Below are 25,559 nucleotides of genomic sequence, written 5' to 3'. Positions count from 1 at the left end.
TGGAGGAGGAGAAGGAACTTGAGAGGAGGAACTGAAGACGTAACGAGAGTGTGTAAAATTCGTTTTATAAATGCATGAAAAGGACAAAGAAAAGAATTTAAGCTCAACAAATATTGCAAAAGCAACTATGGCTATGGATCTGTCCGTCCTTCCTAGAACTACCTAGAAATAACAGCAACCACAGGACTGCCTACATTTAATGGGAGCAAGATAAAGAAATGAAGGAAGTCTATTGTTAGCTTCTTAGCTTGATGTGCCGAGATAGCTTTCCAGGGTATCAGGAATCCCAGCTGTGGTGAAAAAGAAGCACGCATAAACAGATTACATCTTGACTATGAAGCGGTAATTATGAAAGCATCAGGCCCCCTCACAAAACCCTTTAGAAAGCTTTTCCACTATGGCTGCTCACACCACACACACACACACACACACACACACACACACACACACACACAATTCCAACCTAAGAAATTTGTTATCTGTCAGGCAGTTAAAGCCCTGAGGTAGCCCTCCCTGGAGTAAAGCACATAGATTAACATAATGGAATATGGATTTGAGCTCAGAGATCAATATAAGGAACTATATATCCAGCCTTTTCAGTCACCATTTACTTTCACACTCTACTTGTGTCCAGATGTATAGACACCACCATTGAGGAAACACAGCTCAAGTCACTCAGGTTTAATGACCACTGCTATTACCACAAAGACACCACTTCTGTTCCACTGAAGTCTGCTCATGCAGATAATCAGGTCATCTCCTCCCATCAAAAACATTGTTAATCAAAGTCTTCTGCACCCCCAAACCCTCACAAAACAGATCTCAGTAATAAAAATAGCAAAAAGATATATATTAACGGCCAAACATTGGTCTTTCAGGTCCAAAGGTCTTTAGAACCAGGAAGAGCAGACTGATCAAAGAAAAGAATTGGGCAACTGAGAGAGCTTTGACCCAAGTTGTATGAGAGCTATCTTTCCTTAAAGAATACAATTAACCAAAAGAGAAAAAAAGAATAGAATTAACTTTTGTCAGGATCACAGAGCAGAAACTATTTCAGCTGAACTTTGCTTTTCCTGTGAGGGTCCTAACAGTGTTTTTGGAATCTGCAGCAAATTACCTCTTTTTTCCTGTCCCTGCAAAAGCAAACACAGCTGGGAATAAATCTTGGCAGAAATTCCTTGTATCCCTGCAGGCCCCGGCTTACTGTCCAAATGCTCTGAAAGAAGCTCAGATTTCATTTCTTATACAAGCTCAATGTTGAGGAAAAGACCATAAAGTCATCCATTCACACTCTCGGGCCAGCCTTAAGCAGGAGAGGTTTATTTTTAATCCTGTCCTGGCCCAAATAGGACCAATTTGGAAATCACAACGCTGCTCCAGACCCTCTCTCTGGGCTATGCGCACAGTGTTAAAGTAAGCTGGTTCCCGGAAGTGAGGTTCCAAGTTCTGGGATGAACTCACTATTCCTCAGCCCTTTGGACAAACGGTTACTGTTTCTAACTCCCTGGTCTCTTTCTAGCTTGATTTTAATGTCCCAAGAGAATTAGGACAAAAGTGGACCAGATTCTGACAGAGAAGGAATACATACTTACTGTGTATGTTCCAGAGTCAGATAAACTCCCCTGGGAGTCATATTTACTCCTAGCTCTGAGCCGGGAGCATAATAAAATATCTTATTTATAAAGACTCTCGCCACTTCCCTAACTTGCACCTCCTGCCCCCCAGCCTTTCTCCCTAGCCTGCTCCACATACACACCATCACAGGATGCTGTCTCAACACTGGCAGTATCCCGAGAGCCCAAAGATAAAGCAGCGTTAATGGCACTTGGCTGATAATCCCATTCTACTTTGAACTGCTCTGAGTTCAACACAGTGAAGAAATAAATAAGAATGCAAGAGAAGAGGCCGTAGAAATCCGAGCCTGCCCTTCCCACATAAAAGAGGCACGGAGATTTCAGGAGTTGGTGAAAAAAGAAAGTATCTATCATCTCTTGCCGGAAGGCCACCAGCTCCCTCCACTTGGGAGCCGCATTAGCACTTGCTTCTCCTCAGGACTGAAGTGCAAGATCGTGAGGATGGCGGTAAGCGTCTGCTGGCGGCCCAGGCTGTCTGGCAAGGTCAGGAAGCGGTAGATGATGTTTTTGAGATACTCCAGGTTGGCTCCCTCCCTGCTCTGGTCCCTGATGTTCTTTTCGATGTGGCTCTGAAGGACTCCAACCTCCTCTCGATGCCGCTCGCCTTCTTCCAGCAGCCTTTCCTGCAGCTGATGGGCCTCTACCTCCAGCCTGTGTTTCTGCTTCCTCAACGAAGTGATCTCCACCTCCTTTCGGGCCAGCTGCTCCGCATAAAGAAAGAAGGTGGGCTCGTTGGCTGCAGCAAGCTGCAAGGCTTGAGTCAAGCTATCTGAGGAAGCTGTGTCAGCTGGGTCCCCAAGACCTCCACCACCCACACCTCCCACAGGACTTCTGCGTCCTGGCAACCCGGAGGACAAGGCCACAGAACGTAGTTGCTCCAGCTCCAAGTCCTTCTCAGCGAGCACAGCCAGGGCCCGGTCCCGCTGCTTATGTAGCTCCTCCTCCAGTTTCAGTGTGCGGTCCCTGAAGTCCAGCTGGCTGCGTTCCAGTTCCTGCCGATGGAGCTGCTGCAGCCGGGCCAGCTCCTGCTTCCAGTTCTCAGCCTCCTGCTGGCGCTGGCTTTCAAGCTCCTCACAGGATAGTCGCAGGGAGATATACTTGTCCTTCAACTCAGCAAGCTGCTCCTGTGCTGCCTCCAGCTCCTTCCCCAGGTTCCCGTCTTTGGTGTTCTTGCTTTTGAGCACAACCTGGGCTCTCATCTTGTAACGCTCAAACTCTTCCTTGAGCTGCTTCAGCTCTTGTTGGTAGTAGAGTGCGGTAGCCTTTTCCCCATCGGCAGCCTCGGAGTGGGCCATTATCTCAGGGTCGCAGAGCTTCTCCACATCCAGGGTCACCTGGCTCTTCCTAGCTGCAACCTGCAGTAGCCTCTTGAGCTTCTCCATCTTGTCCTTCAAGACATTGATATCCAGACTGGATTCATCTCCGTGGATGTCAAGAGAGGACCGGCTAGAGGCTGCCAGGGCCAGTGTCTTGTTCTCCAGATCCAGCTGCAAAATTCGCTCCTTCAGCTTCTGGATGGCCTGCTGGTCTTTCTGTTTGGCCTTCTCATAGGTGCCCAGCAGTTCAGACACCTCAGAGATCTGGTTCTCCAGGGCTGCTACCCTTTGTTCTTCTACCTGAGACTGCTGTCGAAGCTGGTCCTCTGCAAGGGCTGTCTGCAAAGCAAGGAACAGGTGACAAGGCATCCAGGAAAGCCACAAAACCCTAGAGTCAACTGGGTGTCAAGGAGGAGACAGAGAAGTGAACGGAGCTTGGGACGGCATGGAACACGTGGGAACTGGGGGTTTCTAACTGAAGTTCCTTTGTATATGTGCTGTTTCTACCATAGTTTTTCATTTCTCATTAAGCTTGAATAACAAAGTATGTTCCCGCTAGCCACACACTTTCCGAATCATTTAAAGAAGCCCTGTAACATTCTTTCCCTTTCCCAACATTCCTGGAAATTCAAAACCAACCTGGATCCCTCTCTCTATTGAAAGGGAACACTATAAAAACAGTTTTCTAAAACAGGCAAACCTCAACTGATCGCATACGCAACACATTTCTTCTGGGAAAATCCCCTTTGCTTCCTTCAGTCACTCTACCTATAAGCACACACTTCTCAAGATACACACAAGCGTTTCCTACACAGCTGTCACTATATTGCCTCAAACAGCACAGCTGGTAAGATGCCAACACCCAGAGGCCTAGATAGAGCTTGAATCCAGAAATACTCAGAAACTCCTCATCCAGTTAGAAGGACACCACACAAAACCAGACTTCCTAGGACTCCCTGGTGGAATTTTTCACTTGGCATCAAATACCAGTGTGCGTGTTGGGAATGTGGAACCACACCGAAATCCCAGCACCCAAGCTAACAAGCACCAGACATCCCTTGGCTAGAACAAGACCCTGTCTTAAGTAGGGAGAGGGGTACCTTTAATCCTAGCACTTGGTACAGAAAAGCAGGCAGATCTCTGTGAGTTCAAGGGCAGACTGGGTTACATGGTAAGACCCTGCCTAATGAAATACACACACACAGATGCACGCACATGAACTATAGTTATCTAACGGTCAAAAGAGAAAAATAATAAAATAGTAATATTTCCTATGTCAGTTAAAATGACTGTTTGAAGGACATAAGAATAATTACCTTCCTCATTTCTTGCTGCAGTTGGGCCTGGAAATGGCTTTTAAGACGGGCAGCCTCTTGCTGAAGCTCCTGCAGCCGGGGGTCTGGTCGGTTCTTCTCATCTCGAATGGCTTGCAGCTCACCTTTCAGCTCCTCTACCTCCCGGGTCAGCTGCTTGGTCTGCAGTTCAAACCCTTCTATCTGATCAGCTGCATAGGCCCGCCCTGCCAAGGCTTCTCTGGTCTCTTCTAACCGAAGCTCCAGGTCCTGGCGCTGGGTCCTCTCCTCCTGCAAGAGCTTCTGTAGCTCCCTCAGCATCAAGGCATGGTCGCTCTGCTCCTGGGCACGATCATGCTGCTGTGTAATAAGTCGGGCTTTGGTTTCTGCTATCTGCTCTTGCAGCCCCTTCAAGTCTCCCTCCAGGCGGTCCCGCTCTTCCTCTGCCTTTTTATTGGCATCTTCTAAGTCCTGCTTCATCTTCTTCTTATCAGCCAGGTAAGATGCTTCCATACGGGACTTTTCCTGAGTGACTGTAGCCAAGGAGCTAGTCAAAGTGGCCAACTGAGTCTTCAGCTGATGCACTCTTTTGTCCATCTCACTACCCGCAGATGGCCCATCCCCACTGCTACTACTAACGCCACTCTCTGACCCACTGGCCTCTTCAGACTTTGGAGGAAGTGGTCCACGGGCCACTCTGTCATCTTCAACCCCAAATTCACCCTTGACACTTGTAAGACTGGCTGCAGTATCCAAGCTAGTGGCAGTTCCGGTGCTATCTTCACTGTGAGTGGAGCACCGGTCATCCACAGAATCAGGAAACGTGAGACCTGGAGGCTGGACACCTGAGAGGCCTACATCCGCCTCGTGGGATACAGACAGTACCTTGATGCTGGCCTCCAGGGCTTCTTTCTCCTTCAACAGGCTTTTATAGGCGCGGACCACATCCTTGAGCCTTGCCTGGTACTGGAGAAGCTGCTTTTTCTGTGTCTCTATAGTTTCCAGGAGATCCTTCTTGCTTGGGCCGCCCCCGAAATTCATCCCAAACTTCTCCATGGGGGTTCTGGAGTGGGCTGCCCCGCGTCAGCGTTCTTGCAGTCCTGGACAGAACCACAACGACAGCTAGAAGTGAAGCAGAGAGAATCGTCTGGCTGCTGGCAATACACCCGGTCCGTCCGGCGGTCCAGGCGGGATGAGGGGCCACAGTGGCCAAGCAAAAGCACTGCGGGAGCCAGGCCGAAGGTGGGAGCCAGTTCCAACCTGGAGGCGGAGTGACACTGGCCTCGCAGGAGCACACTCAGCCACGGCTCTCCAGTACAGGCCCTGAGCCTGTTCCACCCTAGCCGCTCCCCTGGCCACCGCAACCTAGATCCGCCTCCCTCCGCCCACGATCAGCCCAGGGTTTACACTAAGACCGGTTCCATCACGATTTCCCAACAACTGGGACAGCACCGCTTCCGGGTCCACTGGAAGTGACGGCAGCAAAACGCCACAGACACCGCCCCCAGTGGGCGTGAGATGGGTGGGGCTTCCGCATCCAGTGTATGCTGGTGGCTAGGAGAGGGAGTAACCTGCAGGAATAGTTAGCAAAAGCAAAGTCTAGACCACATGAGCAATGGTTTGGAGAAGCTGCCTAACTTTGCCCTCAAGCTACCACCAGTGAGCGACAGGGGGCGACGTCGCACTGCAATTGCCCCCAAAACCTAGACGAAAGACACATAAAACTATTTGGGGCAATGTCCAATATTTGGGGCAACGATTAGGACTCATTCTAGAAAAATGAGCCTAGTACCTAGTTAACATAAAACATAGCCCCCTTCCTTAGTTTTGCTTAGTAAGAGAGGCATTATATAGCTATAAGGTCCATCTTGCATACTGGCATGTGCTGGGGTGGGGGCTGTCTCACAAAAGTTTTTGCTATTTAGTCTTTGCAAAATTCTGTTCAGAGGGTATCATTAGCACCAATTTACATTTACTGAATCATACAGTAAAATGTACAGCGGGGTAACATGTCCAATGTCACCCAGCTACTAAGTTTAGGAATTCTATCTCAGTCTGCCTCTCAACATACAACATACTAAATGCTATACCAGATAGCACCATTGAAGAAACATGGCCTTGTCCCAAGAAACTCCTAACAGCCAGGAAGCAGACATGCAAACAAGTATATTCTGCCTTCACACTAGTATGTATGGGTATCGTGGAAGTGGTATAAAAGAGACAAGGCACCTGTCAGAAGGACAGAGACTCTTAGGGGAAAGGATTTGAAGTTTGAGGGATGAGCAAAGACCACCGAGCTAAATGCAGATGTGGGAAACCAGCATCAAGGAAAGTGAAAACCCCATTTACAGGGACCTTGAGGTATCAGTGAGCCTGACTTGCCCAGGAAGCTTATCGTGTGGAAGAGGGGTGGCTACTGAGGAGGCTGGAACAAAGGGTGGGACCCAATTTAAAGGCATTTAGATTTCATCTTGGGTGACAAGACATTAAAAGATTTTCATCTCAAGAGGACACCGTCAAGACTCTGTAGGGTCTGTAAGAAGGCTCAGCAGTAAGGCACTATTCCACCAGGCCCAATGACCTGATCTGAGTTCTATCACCAGGTCTCACACGGTGGAAAGAGAGAAGATCCCTACAGGTTGTCCTCTGAGCTCTACACACCTCCACACACGAGCATGAAATAAAAGTGGGGAGGGGCTAAAAACAAAAGAAGATCCTGTGACACTATGAAGATACCAAGGGTTGGGGGAAGAGAGAGATGAAATAAGAGTGACAATGGGTTTATTGAAAATATTTCTGTAATAAAAATCTACTCGGGAGGTCAAAGCAGCCGCCGCATCTCTGAGTTTCGAGACTAGGCTGGTCTACATAGCAAGTTCCAGGCCATGCAAGGCTACTTAGTGGACATAGTGTTTCAAAACAAAAGGCAATGAGCTACTTTGAGAATCTTTTACATGTACTTTTCCACCCTATCAAAGCCTTCTTAGGAATGCAAGTCTATGACTTAAGAGTAAAGCAAAGTCGTGCAGTCACTTGAGACGCAGAATAACTCCCTTCCCAAGCCCTCGGCCTCAGGCAGGCTGCCTGGCCTCGCTAGACTTCAGTTCTTCCGCAAACGCGCCTGGGGGCGGGGCTGGGGCGGACCCGGAGGGGCGGGGCCACGTGACGTCGGGCGGACCCGGACGCGCGGAGGTGGCGGCGGCGGCGGCGGCGGCGCCTCCTCCTTCTGCTGTTGCGCCCCATCCCCCCGCAGCCGGCCGGTTCCAGCCCTCGCCCCGCGTCCCCTGCCCGCACCCCCGCCCCGGGCCCCGCCATGGGCCTCACGGTGTCCGCGCTCTTTTCGCGGATCTTCGGGAAGAAGCAGATGCGGATCCTTATGGGTGAGGCAGATCGAGCGCGCGGCCCGCTTGGGGCGCCGGCCTCGCCGCAGCCCTCCCGCCCCCGCGTCCCTCCAGCGCCGCTCACCTGGTACTCTGACCCCGAGACACCCCACCGCCAAAGCCTCTGGGGCCGCGCTCCCGTGCAAGCCAGGATCTGCAGTGTCGGCCCCGGGCCTGAAACCCGGAGCTGGGGCCTGGGTGGGGTGACGCTTCCTCCGCCCCTGCCCGGCTGCTAAGAAGGGAGGATTCCGCCCTTGGAAACGACTTTTCAAAGGAACGCGGCCTTCCTTCCGGGCCCCTTACCTCCCTAGCCCCTCTTGCCCCTCGGGCACTTGAGGGGCAGGAGTTGGCACTGGCCACCCAGACTGCCCTCAAGGCCCGGAAGGTGGAGAGCAGCGCGCACCTGGAGGCGCTCCCGCTCTCCGCCCCCATCACCATCAGCTGGCCAGGCCTCTCCCTTTCCCTGGTCTCTAGGGGGCTCCCTCACTCCCGTCTCCATTCTTTGCCCCTCTCTCCTTTGCAGTTGGCTTGGATGCGGCTGGCAAGACTACCATCCTGTACAAACTGAAGTTGGGGGAGATCGTCACCACGATCCCCACCATAGGTGAGTCTGGTAATAAGGCAGGGGAAAGAGGGAATGTCGCTTTGGGCCTTGTCGGGGTCTGCTCCCACTTATGCCGAGGCCCTTATCTGTTCCTGACCCTGACACCAGATACGGCTACTTGAGAAGTGGGTCACCGTATCTCTAAGCGCCTGATGGTGCCTGAGGCGTGGACCGTGAACCTAGCCTATCTGTTGACCTCCGGTCCTCTGGATTCTATTCCCCTTGGCCTTGATGGTCATTGCCTTCTGGGTTTGTGTGCTTTGCAGAGATCCAAGTGGTTTTAATGAGTTCCTTTCAGGACCTTTTTCTTCTCTCAAAAAAAATTTCTGCAGGCTTCAATGTGGAAACAGTGGAATATAAGAACATCTGTTTCACAGTCTGGGATGTCGGAGGCCAGGATAAGATTCGGCCTCTGTGGCGGCACTACTTCCAGAACACTCAGGTGGAGTTGGGTTGGAAGGGGGAGGGGAGCAACCCCCGGGAGAGGGTGTTGAAGCAGGACTGAGTTGTTGGCTGAGTCGTATGCTGTCACCACTCTCCCCTTTGCTAAGCTTAAGAAGTCACCCTCATCTTATTCTGGGAAGCAGAGTTCTAGGGCCATGCTGTCTACTGTAGCTCTCAACAGCACATCTTTTAGCTCACTCCCTCAGTGGCCTGTGCAGACCCTTACTAGAAGTTTACCAGATGAGAAAGGCTGATACAACTCAAGATGGGAGAAGGGAGACTGGGCCAGGTAAGGGTGGGACTTAGGTAGGAGTGATCCCTTCTGCCTCCTTTCTTCCTTCCCACCCAGGGCCTCATCTTTGTGGTAGACAGCAATGACCGGGAGCGGGTCCAGGAGTCTGCTGATGAACTCCAGAAGATGGTAAGTACCCAGCTCTGGGAACTGAGCCCTTGGCTTTTGGACAGAGAGTCCTCTGGGGTGGTGTGGAAGTCCAGTACACTAAAGGCAGGAGGTTTTCCTTCGTGGCACTGGTTAAGTATTACCCCACCCAGTAGACAGGACTTTTTCATTTAAATCCTTTTCCATCTGAGTCTGAGGAGTTGGGAGAAAGAGAGAGGATTTATCTATGCTAAAGACAAACAGCATCTTACTTGTTTTGTCTGTTGTTTTCTGTTGGAATTTTTGTCATTTTGGCTTAGAACAAGTTCGTAGTTGTTTTTTGTTTTTGTTTTGTTTTGTTTTGTTTTGTTTTTTTGTTGTTGGTGTTGTTTTCCCCAGAAGGTAAAGTTTAGGGCTTTTGAGCTCTAAGTCTGTCTTGTGTTCTCAGCAGTGAGCTACACAGTACACTGTATTTTTCCTGCAAAGAATCTGGACGTTTGAAAGGGGTGCTCCCCAACAGTAGAGTCAGCAGGGAGCCTAGGGATTCCTGCAACCCCAGGTTCCACCCTCTCTTCACCCCTCAGCTGCAGGAGGATGAGCTCCGGGATGCGGTGCTGCTGGTGTTTGCCAACAAGCAAGACATGCCCAACGCCATGCCTGTGAGCGAGCTGACTGACAAGCTGGGGCTTCAGCACTTGCGTAGCCGCACGGTAAGGACCGTGTCCCCTTTGCACTGGGCGCTAGGCTTTCCTCTGGAAAAGGTATCCCTTTTCTTCCCTGATGCTGATTCCTTCTTTTTCTTCCTACAGTGGTACGTCCAGGCCACCTGTGCCACCCAAGGCACAGGCCTGTATGATGGGCTGGACTGGTTGTCCCATGAGCTGTCAAAGCGCTAGCTAGCGAGGGGCAGGCCCCTGCTGCCCGGAAGCTCCCGCGTGCATCCCGGGATGACCAGACTCCCGGACTCCTCAGGCAGTGCCCTTCCTTCCCACTCTTCCTACCCACAGACAGGCCTCTGCTCCTGTGCCTGCCTGCATGCTCTCTCTTGTCAGTTGGAGCCTGGAGCCTTGCTCTCTGGGCACAGAGGGCTCTGCTCTCCTGCCTGCTGGGACCTGTGGAAGGGCTTCCTGGCCAAGGCCCCCTCTTCCAGGGGAGGAGCAGGGATCTGGATTTCATTTTGTTTTGTTTTGGGTTTTTCTTTTTTTTTTTTTTTTTTTTTTTTTTTTGTGTTTTGGGTGTACCCTTGGGGCCAGGTTTGGGGGGGGGAAGAAAGCGAGGGCTCCGGGTGGTGCTATGATGTGGAACTGGATATTGAGTAATAAATTTGCTGTGGTTTGTACCCGGTGTTGTCTGTCGCCTGGAAGTTGGGAAGCTGAGTTACTGTGGGCTCAGAAAGACAATGTGGGAGAAGCTGAACGCAGCTGAAGCCGGGAGGGCAACATAGTTAACATGGTTAATTTAGGCTATGAATACCTTTCTGATTCCACAAACCACAGAGTCTGCTCCCTGTCTCTTACCTAGCTACTTAGCAGTTCATCATAGCTCTGTACACTGGGGAGAAATGGAAATTAAGGTCCCCCAAGACACACAAGAACAATGATCAATCCCGATCCCGTCACCCCAACAACATGCGTGTTTAAAATTACCCAGACAATTCCAGCGCCCGCCGGTGAACATCTGGGACCCTCATTTACTGAACACTGGTTGAGCCTTTGCTGGGAATCACTGGGACACTGTCTACATGGGAAGATTCCATTGATGCAAAATCAGGAAGTGCACCTTAAAGACCGGACTCTGGGCTATTCTCCAAGCAAGGTTCATTACTTGTTTCTCTGTGGACCCCAGCAAAGCTTAAGCAAGGCCTGTTGTCCCCAATTCAAGTACCTCTTTTCATCCTCTCAGTTGGTCTAGATTCTAGGCTGTTTTCTCCTTGAGCTTTGCAGGAAGTGATCCAGCAGAGCTTTTGGGGGGAGGGGAAGGCTGGTATCCTTTCTGGCAGATCTGGCTTTCTGCCCAGCCAGGTCACCTGTAACCCAGCTGGGCTTGGTAAAGCACAGTTCTGGGGTTTCCTCCACCTTAGACTGTCCTTCCTGAGCCTTTAAGGTTTTAAAAGTAATTTAATCCTCAATGGTTACGTATTCAGTTTCCTTGCCTTCTCTACAAAATAATTTCCAAAACGTTCTGACCTTGTCTTCATAAGGTCCCTAAAGAACGATAAACTTTTTGTTTGTTTTTACCTAGGCTGACTTGAACTAAAAAAAAAAAAGAGAGAGAGAGAGATGAGCCACAGAGAACCAAGCCCTTGTTAGGAAGTAAATAGGTTGATTCCTATCTTGTTAATAAGAAAGAGGGACAGATCTAAAGTCACGGGTTGCAGCACTGATTCTCAGTTTAATCCTACCTCATTGCTTGGAGTTAGGAAGACAAATGCCCAAATCTCCAGGCTCACTTCCTTTGGCCCATGATTGATGCTACTATGGCAGTGCCCTTTCCCCACTGTGGTGGGATAAAGGTAGCCTTTACAGTCACAATGCTCCCAGGTCACAGAGGTGCTGTGCCCTAGGCCAGACCTCTGTGCCTGAGAAGTTTTCTCTGGGAACAGCTTCTGGTGGGTTCTACCGGCCTTATTCCGGGCCATATGGCCTGTGGGACCTTACCATTGGGGGGAAGCCTGGGCCGGACAGAGTCATCCCTTGTGACACCAGCCACATGGCTGAGGTGGACTGGATACACAGACATCCCAAGGCGGAAGACCTCAGGGTTGGGCTCATCAGCTGGGCAGGAAGCTACCTCACCTTTGAAGCATATAAGAGTACAGTCACAGCTACTGCAAAGAGTTTGGGCAGGAGACAGGTAACAAGGCGAACCTGGACTAGAACCAGTTTTCTGAATGGTGTGTGTGTGTGTGTGTGTGTGTGTGTGTGTGTGTGTGTGTGTGTCACACTGCCAGCCTAATCACACCTCTCCAGGCTTTTGCTCATGGATCCTCATTGCTCCGCCTTCCAAAATTATTTCTCTAAGATGAAGTCTCAGTACTGGCCTGACTGCTTCAATGTTTCCTACACTCCATCCCAACAAAGGGTGGTTGTGTCATCACAAAGCAGAGAGGTAGGGAGTCGAGGCTGGAAGGCAGAACCAGGCATCTAGAGGAAGTTGGACCAGAGTACAAGACCCAAGCACTTGATGACTTGGAGTCTGTTAGAGAGAAAAATATGAGCAAAGTCTTCTCCCATTAAACACATTTATCACAGTGTACCTACAAACTGTACCTCAGCATCTGTACCAAGAGTCAGCATACCTTTTTGGCTCTTCTCCGGTTGGAAAAGTGGACCCTGCAGGTGGAGGTACTGGGCACTGTGCTGTCCAGGGGCTGTCGGAGAGTGAAAGAAATAAAACATAAAACAAAGTTTGTTTTCTTGTAGGTATTGAAGGTTTGGGAGCAAAGGGAAGAGGAAGGTTTAGCTTCTCTGAGGTCCTAACCTAGAATTTCTCATTGGTTCGCTCTTGTGTGTGTGTGTGTGTGTGTGTGTGTGTGTGTGTGTGTGTGTGTACAAGTACATACATGTGAGGTCAGAGGACAATTTTCCAGCGTCTGTTCTCTTCCACCTGGATGAGTCAATCTCTAGTGGTTTGCCTACACTCTGCTTTAGGCCATAGGCCCATGAGCTCCCAGAAGATTCTTTAATCTCTGCCTCCCATCTTGCCACCGGAATGTTGGGATTCCAGATGCTTGCCACTGTATCAAGCTTTTAAAATTATTACATTTTTATTCAGTGTGTGTGTGTGTGTGTGTGTGTGTGTGTGTGTGTGTGTGTGCGCGCGCACATGGGTGTACCATGGCACACATGTGGAGGTCAGAGGCCAACTTGCAGGAGTCAGTTCTTTCTTTCCACAAAGTGGGACCCAGGGATCAAACTCAAGTCATCAGGCTTGGCAACTTTGCCCATTGCACAATCTCACCAGATTGCATCTAGCTTTTAAAATGTGGCTTCCAGAGATAGACCACAGGCTATCATATTTTTGAGCCAATTGCTTTACACTGAGCTATCTCTCTGGCTCCCATTGGATCTTAAGAAGTCCTGTCGCTCTAGAGGTGAGCAGCCCATAAATCTTTTTTTGTTGTATTTTTTTGTTTGTTTGTTTTGTTCTGTTCTGTTTTGAGACAGGCTCATTGTGTACCCCTGGCTGGTCTAGACCTGGCTATGCAAACCAGGCTGACCTTCAACTCACCAAGAGCCAGCTGCCTCTGTCTCCTGGGTGCTTGGAATTAAAGGCAAGAGCCACTAACCCCAGCCCAGAAATCTTTTCAATTGAGTTGGTTGAGCAAGAAGACATTTATAGCAAGAAGATGCCAAGGAGATGAAGATATGGAAGGGGGGAGGGTGACTGGTCTTGTTGGAGGTGCTGGTGGTACCAAGGGGCGTGGTTTCAATTGTTGACTTGGTACCACTTATTTCCCTGCTCTTTCCTGACACCTCTAGACCTGGGAGCTCCTGGTGAGCAATGAGCATGAAGCACAGGCTGTGATACGACTAAAGAGCTTGCAGGGCCTCTACTTGCTGTGCGAAGCAGATGGTACTGTGTGCTATGGAAAGCCAAGAACTAGCCACCATGGATGCTTCCTGCTCCGTTTCCACCGAAATGGCAAATGGACCCTCCAGTGCATAATCTCTGGTCGCTATCTTGAGTCAGATGGTGAGGATGTATTCTGCAACTCCAGGGTTCTTTCGGCTTACCATATGTGGACTCCCAGGCCAGCCCTGCATGTCCACGTGATCCTCTATAGCCCCACCTACCACAGCTATGCCCGAGCAGACCACACTGTGGGCCGAATCTGGGTAGACGCAGCAGTCCCCTGCCTAGAGGAATGTGGTTTCCTGTTACATTTCCAAGATGGATGCTACCACCTGGAGACTTCTACACACCATTTCTTGTCTCGTGTAGACCGTCTGGTCCCTCGACGCTCACCACAGACAGCTTTTCACATGCAAGTGCGGCCTCGAGGACTCGTGGCCCTATGTGATGGAGAAGGCGGCACATTATACCCACAGGGTTCACATCTACTTCTGGGCCTGGGCTCCACTCCCGTGAAGGGTGAGGAGTGGTTTATCCTACAACACTTCCCAACCTGGGTCAGCCTGAAGTCAAAGTCTCGGAAGTTCCTCTCAGTCGTCTATGGCAAGTACTGGGTCCAGTACCACCATAGGGTGGGGGTGGGGAGAGGGCTGGGCGCTAAAAAGAGGAAACTGTGCTCAGGATGTGCTCTAGATTTTTGTTGCTGTGATAGACACCATGCCCAAAACAACGTGGGGAGGAAAGGGTTTGGTTGGGGGATTGGAGGGGGGGCGGTGTCATCATTGTCATCGTCGTCGTCGTCGTCATTGTAGCTGCTGCTGCTATTTTGGTTTAGTCTTTGTTTTTTTTGTTTTTTTGACTTACACTTGCAGGTTACAGTATCACACTGAGGCAAGTAAGGACAGAAACGGAAACAGAACCATAGAGAAACAGTGATTATCGACTTGTTCCCCAGGGCTTGCCCAGTTTACTTTCTTGTATCACCTAAGAACATTGGCCCAGCGATGGTACTGTCCACAATGGGCTGGACCCTGAACCCTCCCACATCGATGACTAATCAAGAAAATGCTCAAAAAAAAAAAAAAAAAAAATGCTCCCACCGAACTTGCCCACAAGTAATCTGATGGAAGCGACCCCTCGGTTAAGATTCCCTATTTCCGGATGACTCCTGCTTGTGTCAAGTCAGCAAAACACTAACTGGCACAGGACAAGCAAGAAATTTTGAACCTTAGTCATAAGAAAGATCCTAGGACCCCCAGGCAGACATCTTGTGAGGCAGACTAACAAATGACAATGCAGTTTTAAAGGAAAGCCACCTGGGCTTGTCCAGATTATTCCGTTTTAGCATAAAATTGAGGAAGGAAAAATACAGGAAACCCAGCGATAAGCATGGACAAGGGGCTGGCTCTGAGCTAAAAAGCTGCTTGCCTACCTTCTCTTCAGATGCTGAGGTGTGTGCTGCTTCTGAGCGCTTGACCCAAATGTCCTTGTTCCAGTATGAATGTGACAGTGAGACTCCGACCTTACAACTTCGTTCAGCCAATGGCTACTACCTAGCCCAGGTGAGACTTTGGTCTTCAATGCAAGAAACTGTAAACTCTGAGCTTTCCCTGCTAGACATATTTTCTCCTTCCCCAGCGTGTATGGCCAGATAAGATTAAATGAGCTGTAGAGGCCCAACCCAATAGACATTCATTTTTACCCAATGGGCCCTTTTATTTTTTTAAAAAAATCAAATTTACTAGTACATTAGTAAAACAAATGTAAATTATATGATGTCTAGTATACATTATATATTGTGTATAAATGTATGAATGATATGTTATATGAATAAATTGACCTACTTTAAGTCTAAAATTCAATATGCTTCAGCAAATGTATGTAACCATGCAACCATATCACAAGGTAGAGAATGGTTCTGCCATCATACAAATTCCCTGACTATCCCCTCAGGTTTCCTCTAGCCTGAGCCTTCTCACACCCACTAGACTGTTTGTTCTGCCATTATAGATTAGATTTGTCTGCTCTAGAATTTCATCTAGATGAACTCATACGGTATGTATGCTATACAACTTTCTTTTTTTAAAAAAACAGATTTTATTTTATGTATGTGAGTACACCATCACTGTCCTCAGACACACTAGAAGAGAGCATCAGATCCCATCACAGATGGCTGTGAGCCACCATATGGTTGCTGGGAATTGAACTCAGGACCTCTGGAAGAGCGGTCAGTGCTCTTAACTGCTGAGCCATCTCTCCAGCCCTATGCAACTTCTTTTGGAGAGCAGATGATACTCAGTCCCACCCGTGTTGCTGAATGTATCAGTAGCACATCGGCTATGCAGTAGCCTCTTACACTGCTCATAAGCATAAACATGATTTGTTTTATCCGTTCAGTTTCTGTTAAGCACTTGTGTTGTTTACAGTTTGGTCTCTTATGAATAAAGTTGCTATGAGTGTTGGTGTAGAAGTCTTGTGCAGGCTTTTATTGTCATGTATCTTAGATAAGCACCCAGGAGTGGAGCTACTGGGTTATGCGATAGATAAGTGTTTAATGTCTCAAGACAGTGTCAAACTGGTTTCAGCTGGGTGTGAGGCTTCGTGCCTATAATCCTAGAGCTTGGGAGGTAGAAGCAGGTAGATCAGGACAGATAGATCAAGAGTTCAAGTCTGGCCTTGGTTTTATGTGTGTGTGTGTGTGTGTGTGTGTGTGTGTGTGTGTGTGTACAGTCTAAACTACATAAGATCATATATTAAAGGAAAATAAGGGCAGAAAATATCAGTTTTCAAAAACGACTATACCATTTTATATTTTCCCTTCGGGGTGCAGGGTTATAACTGTTGCCTAATCTCACCAGCACTTAGCATTGCCTGTGTTTCATTTCACTCTAGTGGCTGCATAACATCTTATTACATTTCTGTGTTTATATTGTTTATAAGTGGTTATTTAAGTTTCTCTTCAAAATCTATTTGGTAATGTCGTCTTCGTTAGGTATCTTCAAATTTTTGCCTATTTGTTATTGGGCCGGTAGTTTTATAACTGAAATGTATGAGATCTTCATGTGTTCTAAATTCAAGTCCTTTGCCAATCTATGTGTTGTGCATGCTTTCTCCAGTCTATGCCTTGCCTCTGCGTTTTCTTGTTATTTATTTATGTATTTATTTATTTTTATTGTTTTTTTTTTTTTTTTTTTTTTTTTTTTTTTTTTTTTTTTTTTGAGAAGGAGCCTCACTATATAGCTTTGGCTTGTCCTATGACTCACAATTTAGACCAGGCTGGCCTCAAACTCACAGATATCTCCTTGACTCTGCCAGGATTAAAGGCATGTGCCACCACAACTAGACTCCTTTGCATTTTTTAATGGCATTTTTGAAAAGCAAGTTTGTTTGGTTTCATTCACAAAGTCCAATTTTTCAAATGTTGAATTGTTTTCCATCCCACAAAATCACTGTTTGACCCCCAAGTTGCGAAGTGTTTCTCTCAGGTCTTCTAGTTGTTTTATAATCTAACTTTCACTTTAAACATTTCAAAATTATTTTGAAGTCAGGGTCAAAGTTTATTCTCTTCTTAAAATATCCTGGTCCCTTTGTTTTCTGCTTCTCACTGGATTACAGTGCAGACCAAAGGAAATAGGAAATCTGAGATCCCAAAATTATTTTTGTGGCGATAATTTTTTCTTTTTTGCCTTACAAAAAGGTGTTGAAAGCATAAAGCATACTCTAGAAAATTACAGAAGCTGGGGAGGGGAAGGGGGAGGATATGGGAATGGGGTCCAGGACTAAAAGTGATGGGGAAAAAGCTGAGGTTGTCCTCATCCTTACTCTTGGTCCCCACATTCTCTCCAGAGGAGGCACCGGGCTATCATAGCTGACGGACACCCCATGGAGTCTGACACCTTCTTCCAAGTACACTGGAATTGTGGGAAAATCATCCTGCAGTCCCCCAGTGGACGTTTCCTTAGCATCGCCTCCAATGGCCTGCTGATGGCAAATGTCACCGTCCCAGGTGAGCCCAGGGACTCTCCTCCCAGTCTAACCCACATCACATGTGGCTTTTACATTTGTTGTTGCATATGTACCACATCCCAAAGAGAGGAGAATATTTAAATTTCTTATGCTCCAAGCCATGCTGAGTGTCCTTGCAAACATTTTCACAAGCACCTAGTAAGACCTGGCACATAGTAGGTGTTCCTTAAAGGTTAAAACACAGACAACATTCTGGGGCTAGAGTGATTGATGGCTCAGTGAGCATAGCACTTGCTTACACCAGTATGAAGACCCCAGTTCTGATCACTGACATCCACGTAAGAAGCTGGGTGTTGTGTGGTCACCTATATAATAACCTCAGCACTGGACAAGTGTTGAGGCTCGCTGGCTGCCAACCTTCAGGAAAAACACCAAGTTACAGGTTCAGTAAGAAACCCTATCTCAAAGGCATATGACCAAGAGTGATAGAGGAGGAATCTGGCCCCCTCCTCTGGCTTCCATGCATATATGTGCATACACAGACAACACCCTTAAGCATCCTTAGGGCTCCCTTTCTTCCATCTGGGAAATCACAAAAAGCCAGCCTATCCAGATGACCCCTTCCTGTGTTTTTTCAGGCCCTAATGAGGAGCTGGGGATTCGATTTGCCAATCGCCCCTTTCTTGTCTTACGAGGCCGGTATGGGTATGTGGGCTCCTCCTCCAACCATGACCTGCTGAAGTGCAACATGGATCAGCCTGACTGCATTCAGCTATTGCCCTGCCGCCAGGGCATCTATCACTTTCAGGGTGAGCGATCCCTCTTCCGTTATCCAACGCTAGCCTCAGCCCCAGGCCAGACTTTAGGACCTGGTCCTAGAGTCACTACTCACCATAAAAAGGAAAACAGGAGTCTGGTTTGGTTTCAAACTTCAAGGCTCTAGCGTGACTTAGCAGAATAAGCATTGGTGAGGTTTCCACTGGCCCTCCTGCATTTCCATAGATGGACATGCTAATGCAGACAGGATGTGATCCCCAGAGGGAGGGTAATATTGCCTCTGGGAAGCCCTGTTGGAGCTTTTATTGTTAAGAAAAATTGCTTTTCAAATGGCCAACCAACCTGAACTCTTCCCTCCCCAGCACAGGGTGGATCCTTCTGGTCAATAACATCCTTTGGCACCTTCCGCCCTTGGGGAAAATTTGCCCTCAACTTCTGTGTAGAACTTCAGGGGAGCAGCCTGCTCACGGTGCTGGCACCCAATGGCTTCTACCTCCGAGCTGACCGAAGTGGCACACTATTGGCAGACAGCGAAGAAATTACCAAAGAATGTATCTGGGAATTTTAGGTAAGAGAGAAAGAGGTCAGTCAGGGAAGCAGGAGCTGAGGCAAAAGAGAAGAGAGGTAGGTGGAGAGGCTTGTGGTAAAAAAAGACCAAAATTCAGGAATGGGCCGACTATCTAAGAGCTGACCAGCCGGCTCTTAGAAGGCATTTATTCCAAATCGGCACCTTCCGTCCAGACTTTTAAACCTGTTCTTGCTAGAGAGGGAAGAAGAGCATCATGTCTGAGCTTCTCAGTATTATGCCGCACTGAAATGTGGGCCTGCAAGCAGGCCTAGATGTACTAACTTATGTCTCCTTTAAGATTCAGACTTCTACCCCATTTTGGGGTAAAACAGGTGACTTTGAGGAGGTATCTGTCCTTACTACTGGTTTATCTCCACTCCGAATCTTCTCTGAAATGCCAACGTCATTTCTCTCCAACTTCCAAAAGGGAGGTTGATTTGCCCTCAACCATCCAGTCCCTCAAAATCAGCATGACTGATCCCCTTCCACAGTCCTCCCCTTTTAGGTGACTCTTTGCTGCCATATCTTCCCTCCCAGCCTGATCACCATTGTCCTTCAGGGTAGTCAGAGTCAAAGACTGGGTACTGCCTGTCTAACCAACCTCCTTTTGGCAGCCTTTACTGAACCATGCAAATTCTTGGGCATTTCCTTACAAAAAAAAAAAAAAAAAAAAAAAAAAAAAAGCATTTCCTTAAGGATGCTTCTTGACTGCACTCTGCTTTATAGTTACCAGTCTAGGTACTGCTTTAATGCCCCCTCAGTAACAGTCGCTGTCCCCAGATTCATCCCCATTCAAGCTCTTCGACACCAAGCTTATTTTAACATGCTACCTCTGTTTTCACTACACTCTGTTCAGAACTCCAAGATACTTGTTCTTCATCCTGTCCTTCTGTGGGGCCCCATTTTCCTGGCCAAATGAACGTTATAGAAAGCACTTCAGGTTTGTAGTCATGACTGCTGTCACTGGGTCATATAATCCAGGATGGCTTGCAACTTACTCTGTAGTCAGGAATGTCTTTGAAGTCACGATCCTCCTGCATCACCCTCTTGGGAGCTGATTGCTGCATACTCCATCATACCTGGTTTTAGGTAGTGTTGGAGATGGAACCCAGGGCTTCCTGCATGCGAGGCAAGTATTCTTCTAGCTAGTACTGTGACCTTAGGGAAATTGCTTTCACATTTCAAGACCCCTGTTTCCTTGTATGTAAAGTGGAAGTAATTTACTTGATAGGTATTGTCAAAGCTACAAGTCAAGCAGAAACTCTATAGAGACCTTCAGTTTATGTCCCCTATCTTCTCCACACAGCCACCTTACTGTGCACAGACTCTGAGAAGTCAAGTGAAGTCCATTTGGCTTCAACTTTCTTATCTATGTCATGAAGAAATAGATTTGGTTTGACAAATATTTCTCAGGCTCCTTCTGAGCCCCGCATTCTAGTAGACAATGCACTGTAGTCCCAAACTCCTCAAAATCTTTCACCCTTGATGGTGAAACAAGAATATGGCTCTGAGGGAATTGTGAGGATTACATAAGACACTAAATGCCCTGTGAAAGCCTCTGTCTTCTTCTCGGTCTATCCTAAGTCTTTTTTGTTTTGTTTCATTTTTTGTTTTGTTTTGTTTTTTGTTTTGTTTTTTTCCGAGACAGGGTTTCTCTGTGTAGGCCTGACTGTCCTGCAACTCACTCTGTAGACCAGGCTGGCCTCAAACTCAGAAATCCGCCTGCCTCTGCCTCCCAAGCGCTGGGATTAAAGGTGTGTGCCACCACTGCCCAGCTTGTCTATCCTAAGCCTTTAACTCTATTCAACTTCTTAGTAAACAGGCACTTGTGTTTAACATGATGGAGGTTCTGGGTTTGATGCCAGCATTAAAACAAGACAAAACAACTACACAAAAAACAGGTTCTTGGTAAACTACACAGCCTTTCTCTGAACCCCAATGGAAAGTTTTATTTGTCTTATAAATTCATTTCACACTTACTTAATGTTTATCCTCATCAAGAAGGGGATAAATCACTTTATTTTCTCTCCCTTCTTAGGATCTCAGCCAGAACTCTCCTGAAAGCTAGAAATCAACAAATGACTAGCTGCTGAGGGCCCATTTCCTCTTCTTTCTCCAGGTCAATGGGATGTTGCCTGCCAAACTGTAAATTCTCCAGGAACAACCTCTGAACTAAACAGAGCAGGAAACCAAGAGTCATGATCCATGAGAAGAATATGTGCTGTGCAATTTTTCCTACCAAGTTTAGCAAAACACCTGTTTTGAGCGACAATACATCACAAAAGGCTACCCCCAAGATCCGTATGTGTGTCTGACTCAGGAGACATACTGTGTGTCTGGCTCTAGAGTCAAAGGGTCTGCACCATTTTATTTTCTCTTACTACAGAACATTTATGTACATGTGAATGGCACAGGTAGGGGAGGGGGACTGTAAGGAAGTAGGAGGAATGACAAGTGAGGGGAAATGACAGGAGAGGTGACAAATGCTTCAGAGTTTCTCTCGTATGTGGAATTTGGACTTAAATAGACACACACACGTATATGTAACTTGAAAGCAGAAGAGGAAGGAAGGGAACCATTAAAAAGTGAAGAGATATGGTGAGAAGAGTACAAGGGTGAAGAAGAACGAGATAAAATTGTGTGTGTGTGTGTAGTCACATATGTACATAAATGCATACATACATACATATATACATACATACATAAAAATGTCACAATAAAACACATTATTTAGCTGGGCATGGTGATATATGCCTGCATTACAGTATTCAGGAAATTAATAAAGTTCCAAGCCAATTTAGGCTACACAGTGAGACCCTGTAAAAACCATATGTGCTCACACGTGCACACACACACACACACACAACACAACACAAGCCATACAAGCATTATTTTGAATACTAGCTAAAAATAAAAATAGAAAAGAAGAAAAGAGTAGGTGCCTGGTTGAGGGTTGAAGAATGTTGTCCCAGGATGCTGTACGTTCTGCCCAGAAGGAAGGACACCAATGGGTACCACATTCTCCTCTCCCCCAGGTCAAACTAATAAACTCTTCTAGTGACCCCTTGAAGATCCAGCCCTGCCTTGACTGATTCAGAATGCAGATGTGACTTTTACTGTCTTTTAGACTCTCGCCCCCCTCCCCCCCCCCCCGCCCCCGGGGAAGACCATTTCTCCCGCTCTCGCTATTCCTTGGTTGCCTGTAGTTCTTTGTCTAGGGTTGAGGCTTTCTGAGCTTTTCCCTTTCTATGTTAGCCCGTTTGTTGGTTACCCAATACCAGATGGCCAAATGTGAAATCATACACATACAAGTAACATATGGACTGAGTGAGATATATGTATTATGTATGAATGCATATAAGAATAATTAAAGAGAGGCCATTATGCTTGGATATCAGATATCATATACTAGAAACCTAGATAACCACCCTAGGCTACTGAAATCACAGGTCTTGGAGGATTCGCAGAAATCATAGCAACTGCACAAACAAAGGGCCAGAGGGATGGGGAGTCTGCTGTGAGGTGTTTTCTCTTAGAAATGCCAGAAGTAAGTTTCTCGCCAACATGGCTGCCTAAATGTGACCTGAAAAAGGAAGGCACCAATAGACATGCTAACATGGATGAGGAAATTTCAGGAGGCCTCAACCCTAGGCAGTGAGCTACAGGCAGTGAAGGAACGCTGAGAGCCAGAGAAATCGTCTATTCCTGGGGAAAACAGCCATTGGTTGTCCAATACCAAATGGTCGGCCATGAAAACATGCATAAAAGTAACATTATATGGACTAAGTAGGTTGTACACACACAAACACACACACCAGATTAAAGAATAAAGAGGCCATAAACTTGAAACGGTGCAAAGGAAGAGGTCAGTTTGGAGGTAGAAAAATAAAGGAAAATTAGGTAATTATAGTATGTATTGTAATCTCAAAAAATTGCATACCCATTCTCACGTTGGAATAAACAGTGCCATGATTTTGGAAGCAAAGGGGTATGAGGGTATGCAGGAGGGGTTGGAGGGAGGAAAGGGGAGGGTGGAAATAATATAATTACAATTTCAAAAAATAAAAAAAATATTAGAACAATGTCTTTGATGTTTAGAACAAACGAAAGAATGTTGATCTGTGGTGGTTTGAGTGGAAAAAGACCCCCATGGGCTCATAGGGAGTGGCACTAATAAGAGGTGTGGCCTTGTTGGAACAAGTCTGTCATTGAGGGTGGGTATGAAGGTTTCAGATGTTTAAGCCAGGTCCAGTGTCTCTCTCTTCTTCCTGCTGCCTGCTGATCCAGAGGTAGAGCCTCCAGGGACCTCTCTGCCACCATGTTTACCTGCACGCCACCACGCTTCCCACCATGACGATGATGGACTGAACCTCTGAACTGTAAGCCAGGCCAAATTAAATGTTTTCCTTTCTAAGAGTTGCCATAGTCACGATGTCTCTTCACAGCAATAGAAACCATACTATGTCGAAATCTTATGACCATGGGGTACTGATATTAACATCTATGTCCATACAACCCTCCCTTTTACCTTCCTGTCTGGCTTTCACCAAATCTCCTTGAACAATCATTAGCTTCAGCTTTGATGCAGTCACCATCTCTCACCTCTCCAGGGTGCTGGGCTCAGGGCCCTAACTCACTGCAGCAGAGTTCCTCACCCAACTCAGATGTGACTGATGGCTTCTGTCCTTGCCATCCAAGCAGAGCTCCCAGACTGTCTGTCTGTCTGTCTGGCACTGTCCTCGTTACTTTAGCCTCTACCTACCACTTGTCCTGTTTGTGTTTTCATTCACATAGACACTTAAGCACATTCATTTAGAAGGGAATATTTTATCACCCAAATCACTCGCCATAAATAGGAAGTTACTATAAAAATAAGCAGAATGAGCAGGGTGTTGGCGGGGCAGCGGCGGCGGCAGTGGCGGCGGCAATAGCAGCAGCACGCCCTTAATCCCAGCACTCAGGAGGTAAGAGCAGGTGGATCTCTGTGAGTTCAAGGCCAGCCTCTTCTACAGGGTAAGTTCCAGGACAACCAGGGCTATACAGAGAAACCTTGTCTTGAAAACTAACTAACTAACTAAATTAAACAAACACATCAATAAAATAAAAGCAAAATAACAACAACAAAAAGCACAATGAGAAAACAAAGTAATGTTATCAAATCCTGGTTCGGATTCCCCTCTCAGCCCAAGCTAGCTCTGGTCTTTCATTAAGGTTGGCAACTGTTAAGGAGGTGCTAAGTACATCCATGTGAGACTGTCTCCTGATACAATCAGAACTGAAAAGATTAAAAAGAAAATTTCCTCACTTCCAACTTATTATTTAATGTAGCGGGCTCCCTCTTCAAACTAGCATCCATATCCCCAACTTTGGACAAACTGCCCCATACGACAGCAAATGCTCACTTTAAAGTCCACCGACGAGAAAAGCTGAAATTAAAAACAAGAAAGATACTCAATTTGGAGAGAGGAAAATGGCCATAAGTTTCAGTATTTCTTTCTCAAGATATGTGAAAGAATTTATTCTTTTTTGGTTTTTCGAGACAGGGTTCCTCTGTGTAGCCCAGGCTGGCCTCGAACTCAGAAATCTGCCTGCCCCTGCTTCCCAAGTGCTGGGATTAAAGCCGTGCGCCACCACTGCCCGGCTGAAAGAATTTATTCTTTAATTTAATAAGTAGAAAATGCTAGAGAGTAAGAAGCCACTTTTCCAAGAGGACATTAAACATAGACCAGTGCCAGGTAGAAAGGCATGCGTCTGCGGTCCCAGCAACCTGAGAGGTTGAAGCAGGAGAATTACTTGATCTCAGGAGTTCCAGGTTGTCCTGGGCAACATGAGACTCTGGTGTAAAGCAGATCTTATCTAAAGAGATAGAGGCTTGCAGGTCATTTAATACAGAACCTCTCCTTCCACATTCTGTAAACACGTATACACACACAGGAGCATGGGCATGTGTGTGCATTGGGATGCATATGTGTGTGCAAACACAAGCATGTGCACGCACATGTACAAACACACCATCTTACACACAATTTCCCACAAGGGACCCTTCATCCTTTGCCTGTTTGTGTTCACGAGTAAGCCTCAGCTGAAATGACATCCTACCATTGTGGACATCAGTCCTGTTGCTACAGCGAGAGGCTTGTTCAACCGTGCTGTGCAGGTTGCTGTCCCATAGCCTTGTCTATTGTCCTGGGCAGCTCTATCCAGCAGACCTCCTGTCAAAAGCAGAGAGTTGGGGGGAAGAGCAGGCTGCGTTGTAGTATAGGCATTCAATCGCATCCAGAGCTCCACCATCCTAAAACTTTCTCTGCTGGTGGAAATGCTGCATAGTTTTCCCTGTCCAGAACAGCAGCCACAGCCGTGTGTGGTGTCTGAAATGTGGCTGGATCAGGTGGTAGCTGCTTGTTTGGATGCGAATAGCTATAAATAGATGCGTGGGTGCTCGTAGCTCCCGAATAGCCAGCTTTGAAGGATTTGATAATAGGACTATTTGAATGACATCCTCTCAGTCAGTGCCTATCCCAGGTGGAAAACACAACCGTGCTCCCACCCCCACTGCTCTTACCACCACCGTTATCCACCCCTCCCCCTCTCGGAAGACGAAGGGTATGTTGGGATCTGCAGCAC

The 25,559-nt window shown here is 47.3% G+C and overlaps 3 protein-coding genes across 5 annotated transcripts; 2 read left to right on the top strand and 1 right to left on the bottom strand.

The window, feature by feature from the left end:
* Positions 1-666: 666 nt before the first annotated feature.
* On the bottom strand, positions 667-8,034 carry Gcc1 (GRIP and coiled-coil domain containing 1). Of its 3 annotated transcripts, XM_076913628.1 has the most exons (4): positions 7,708-8,034; positions 5,650-5,813; positions 4,267-5,364; positions 667-3,289 (listed from the first exon to the last, which is right to left on the bottom strand). In XM_076913628.1, exons 3-4 carry the CDS (start codon positions 5,296-5,298, stop codon positions 1,985-1,987), a joined length of 2,337 nt encoding a protein of 778 aa, XP_076769743.1. In that variant the 5' UTR covers positions 5,299-5,364; positions 5,650-5,813; positions 7,708-8,034; the 3' UTR covers positions 667-1,984. The 3 variants fall into 3 exon arrangements, with proteins under 3 accessions (XP_076769743.1, XP_034374894.1, XP_076769742.1); XM_034519003.2 differs by having other exon boundaries at positions 4,267-5,813; XM_076913627.1 differs by lacking the exon at positions 5,650-5,813.
* On the top strand, positions 7,423-10,388 carry Arf5 (ARF GTPase 5). Its single transcript, XM_034519002.2, has 6 exons — positions 7,423-7,622; positions 8,146-8,226; positions 8,559-8,668; positions 9,020-9,091; positions 9,634-9,759; positions 9,859-10,388. Exons 1-6 carry the CDS (start codon positions 7,556-7,558, stop codon positions 9,943-9,945), a joined length of 543 nt encoding a protein of 180 aa, XP_034374893.1. The 5' UTR covers positions 7,423-7,555; the 3' UTR covers positions 9,946-10,388.
* A 1,240-nt stretch (positions 10,389-11,628) lies between these two features.
* Positions 11,629-22,094, top strand: Fscn3 (fascin actin-bundling protein 3). The gene is made up of 7 exons (XM_034519001.2): positions 11,629-11,902; positions 13,531-14,227; positions 15,068-15,186; positions 17,471-17,630; positions 18,229-18,399; positions 18,730-18,935; positions 21,055-22,094. The coding sequence occupies exons 1-6, from the start codon at positions 11,759-11,761 to the stop codon at positions 18,933-18,935; spliced, it is 1,497 nt and encodes a 498-aa protein (XP_034374892.1). The 5' UTR covers positions 11,629-11,758; the 3' UTR covers positions 21,055-22,094.
* Positions 22,095-25,559: the final 3,465 nt, after the last annotated feature.

This window comes from Arvicanthis niloticus, chromosome 15 (assembly GCF_011762505.2).
Source record: "Arvicanthis niloticus isolate mArvNil1 chromosome 15, mArvNil1.pat.X, whole genome shotgun sequence".
NCBI lineage: Eukaryota > Metazoa > Chordata > Mammalia > Rodentia > Muridae > Arvicanthis > Arvicanthis niloticus.
The sequence above is the reverse complement of the archived record's forward strand: the minus strand, read 5'-3'. Positions and strand labels throughout refer to the sequence as shown.

Coding starts and splice junctions, on each gene's coding strand:
- Arf5 (XM_034519002.2), top strand. CDS start 7,556: ATGGGCCTCACGGTGTCCGCGCTCTTTTCGCGGATCTTCGGGAAGAAG. Junction 8,227..8,558: donor CACCACGATCCCCACCATAG/GTGAGTCTGGTA, acceptor AAATTTCTGCAG/GCTTCAATGTGGAAACAGTG. Junction 9,092..9,633: donor CTGATGAACTCCAGAAGATG/GTAAGTACCCAG, acceptor TTCACCCCTCAG/CTGCAGGAGGATGAGCTCCG.
- Fscn3 (XM_034519001.2), top strand. CDS start 11,759: ATGGCTGAGGTGGACTGGATACACAGACATCCCAAGGCGGAAGACCTC. Junction 17,631..18,228: donor GGCAAATGTCACCGTCCCAG/GTGAGCCCAGGG, acceptor GTGTTTTTTCAG/GCCCTAATGAGGAGCTGGGG. Junction 18,400..18,729: donor GGGCATCTATCACTTTCAGG/GTGAGCGATCCC, acceptor TTCCCTCCCCAG/CACAGGGTGGATCCTTCTGG.
- Gcc1 (XM_034519003.2), bottom strand. CDS start 5,298: ATGGAGAAGTTTGGGATGAATTTCGGGGGCGGCCCAAGCAAGAAGGAT. Junction 3,290..4,266: donor TGCAGCAAGAAATGAGGAAG/GTAATTATTCTT, acceptor CTTGCTTTGCAG/ACAGCCCTTGCAGAGGACCA.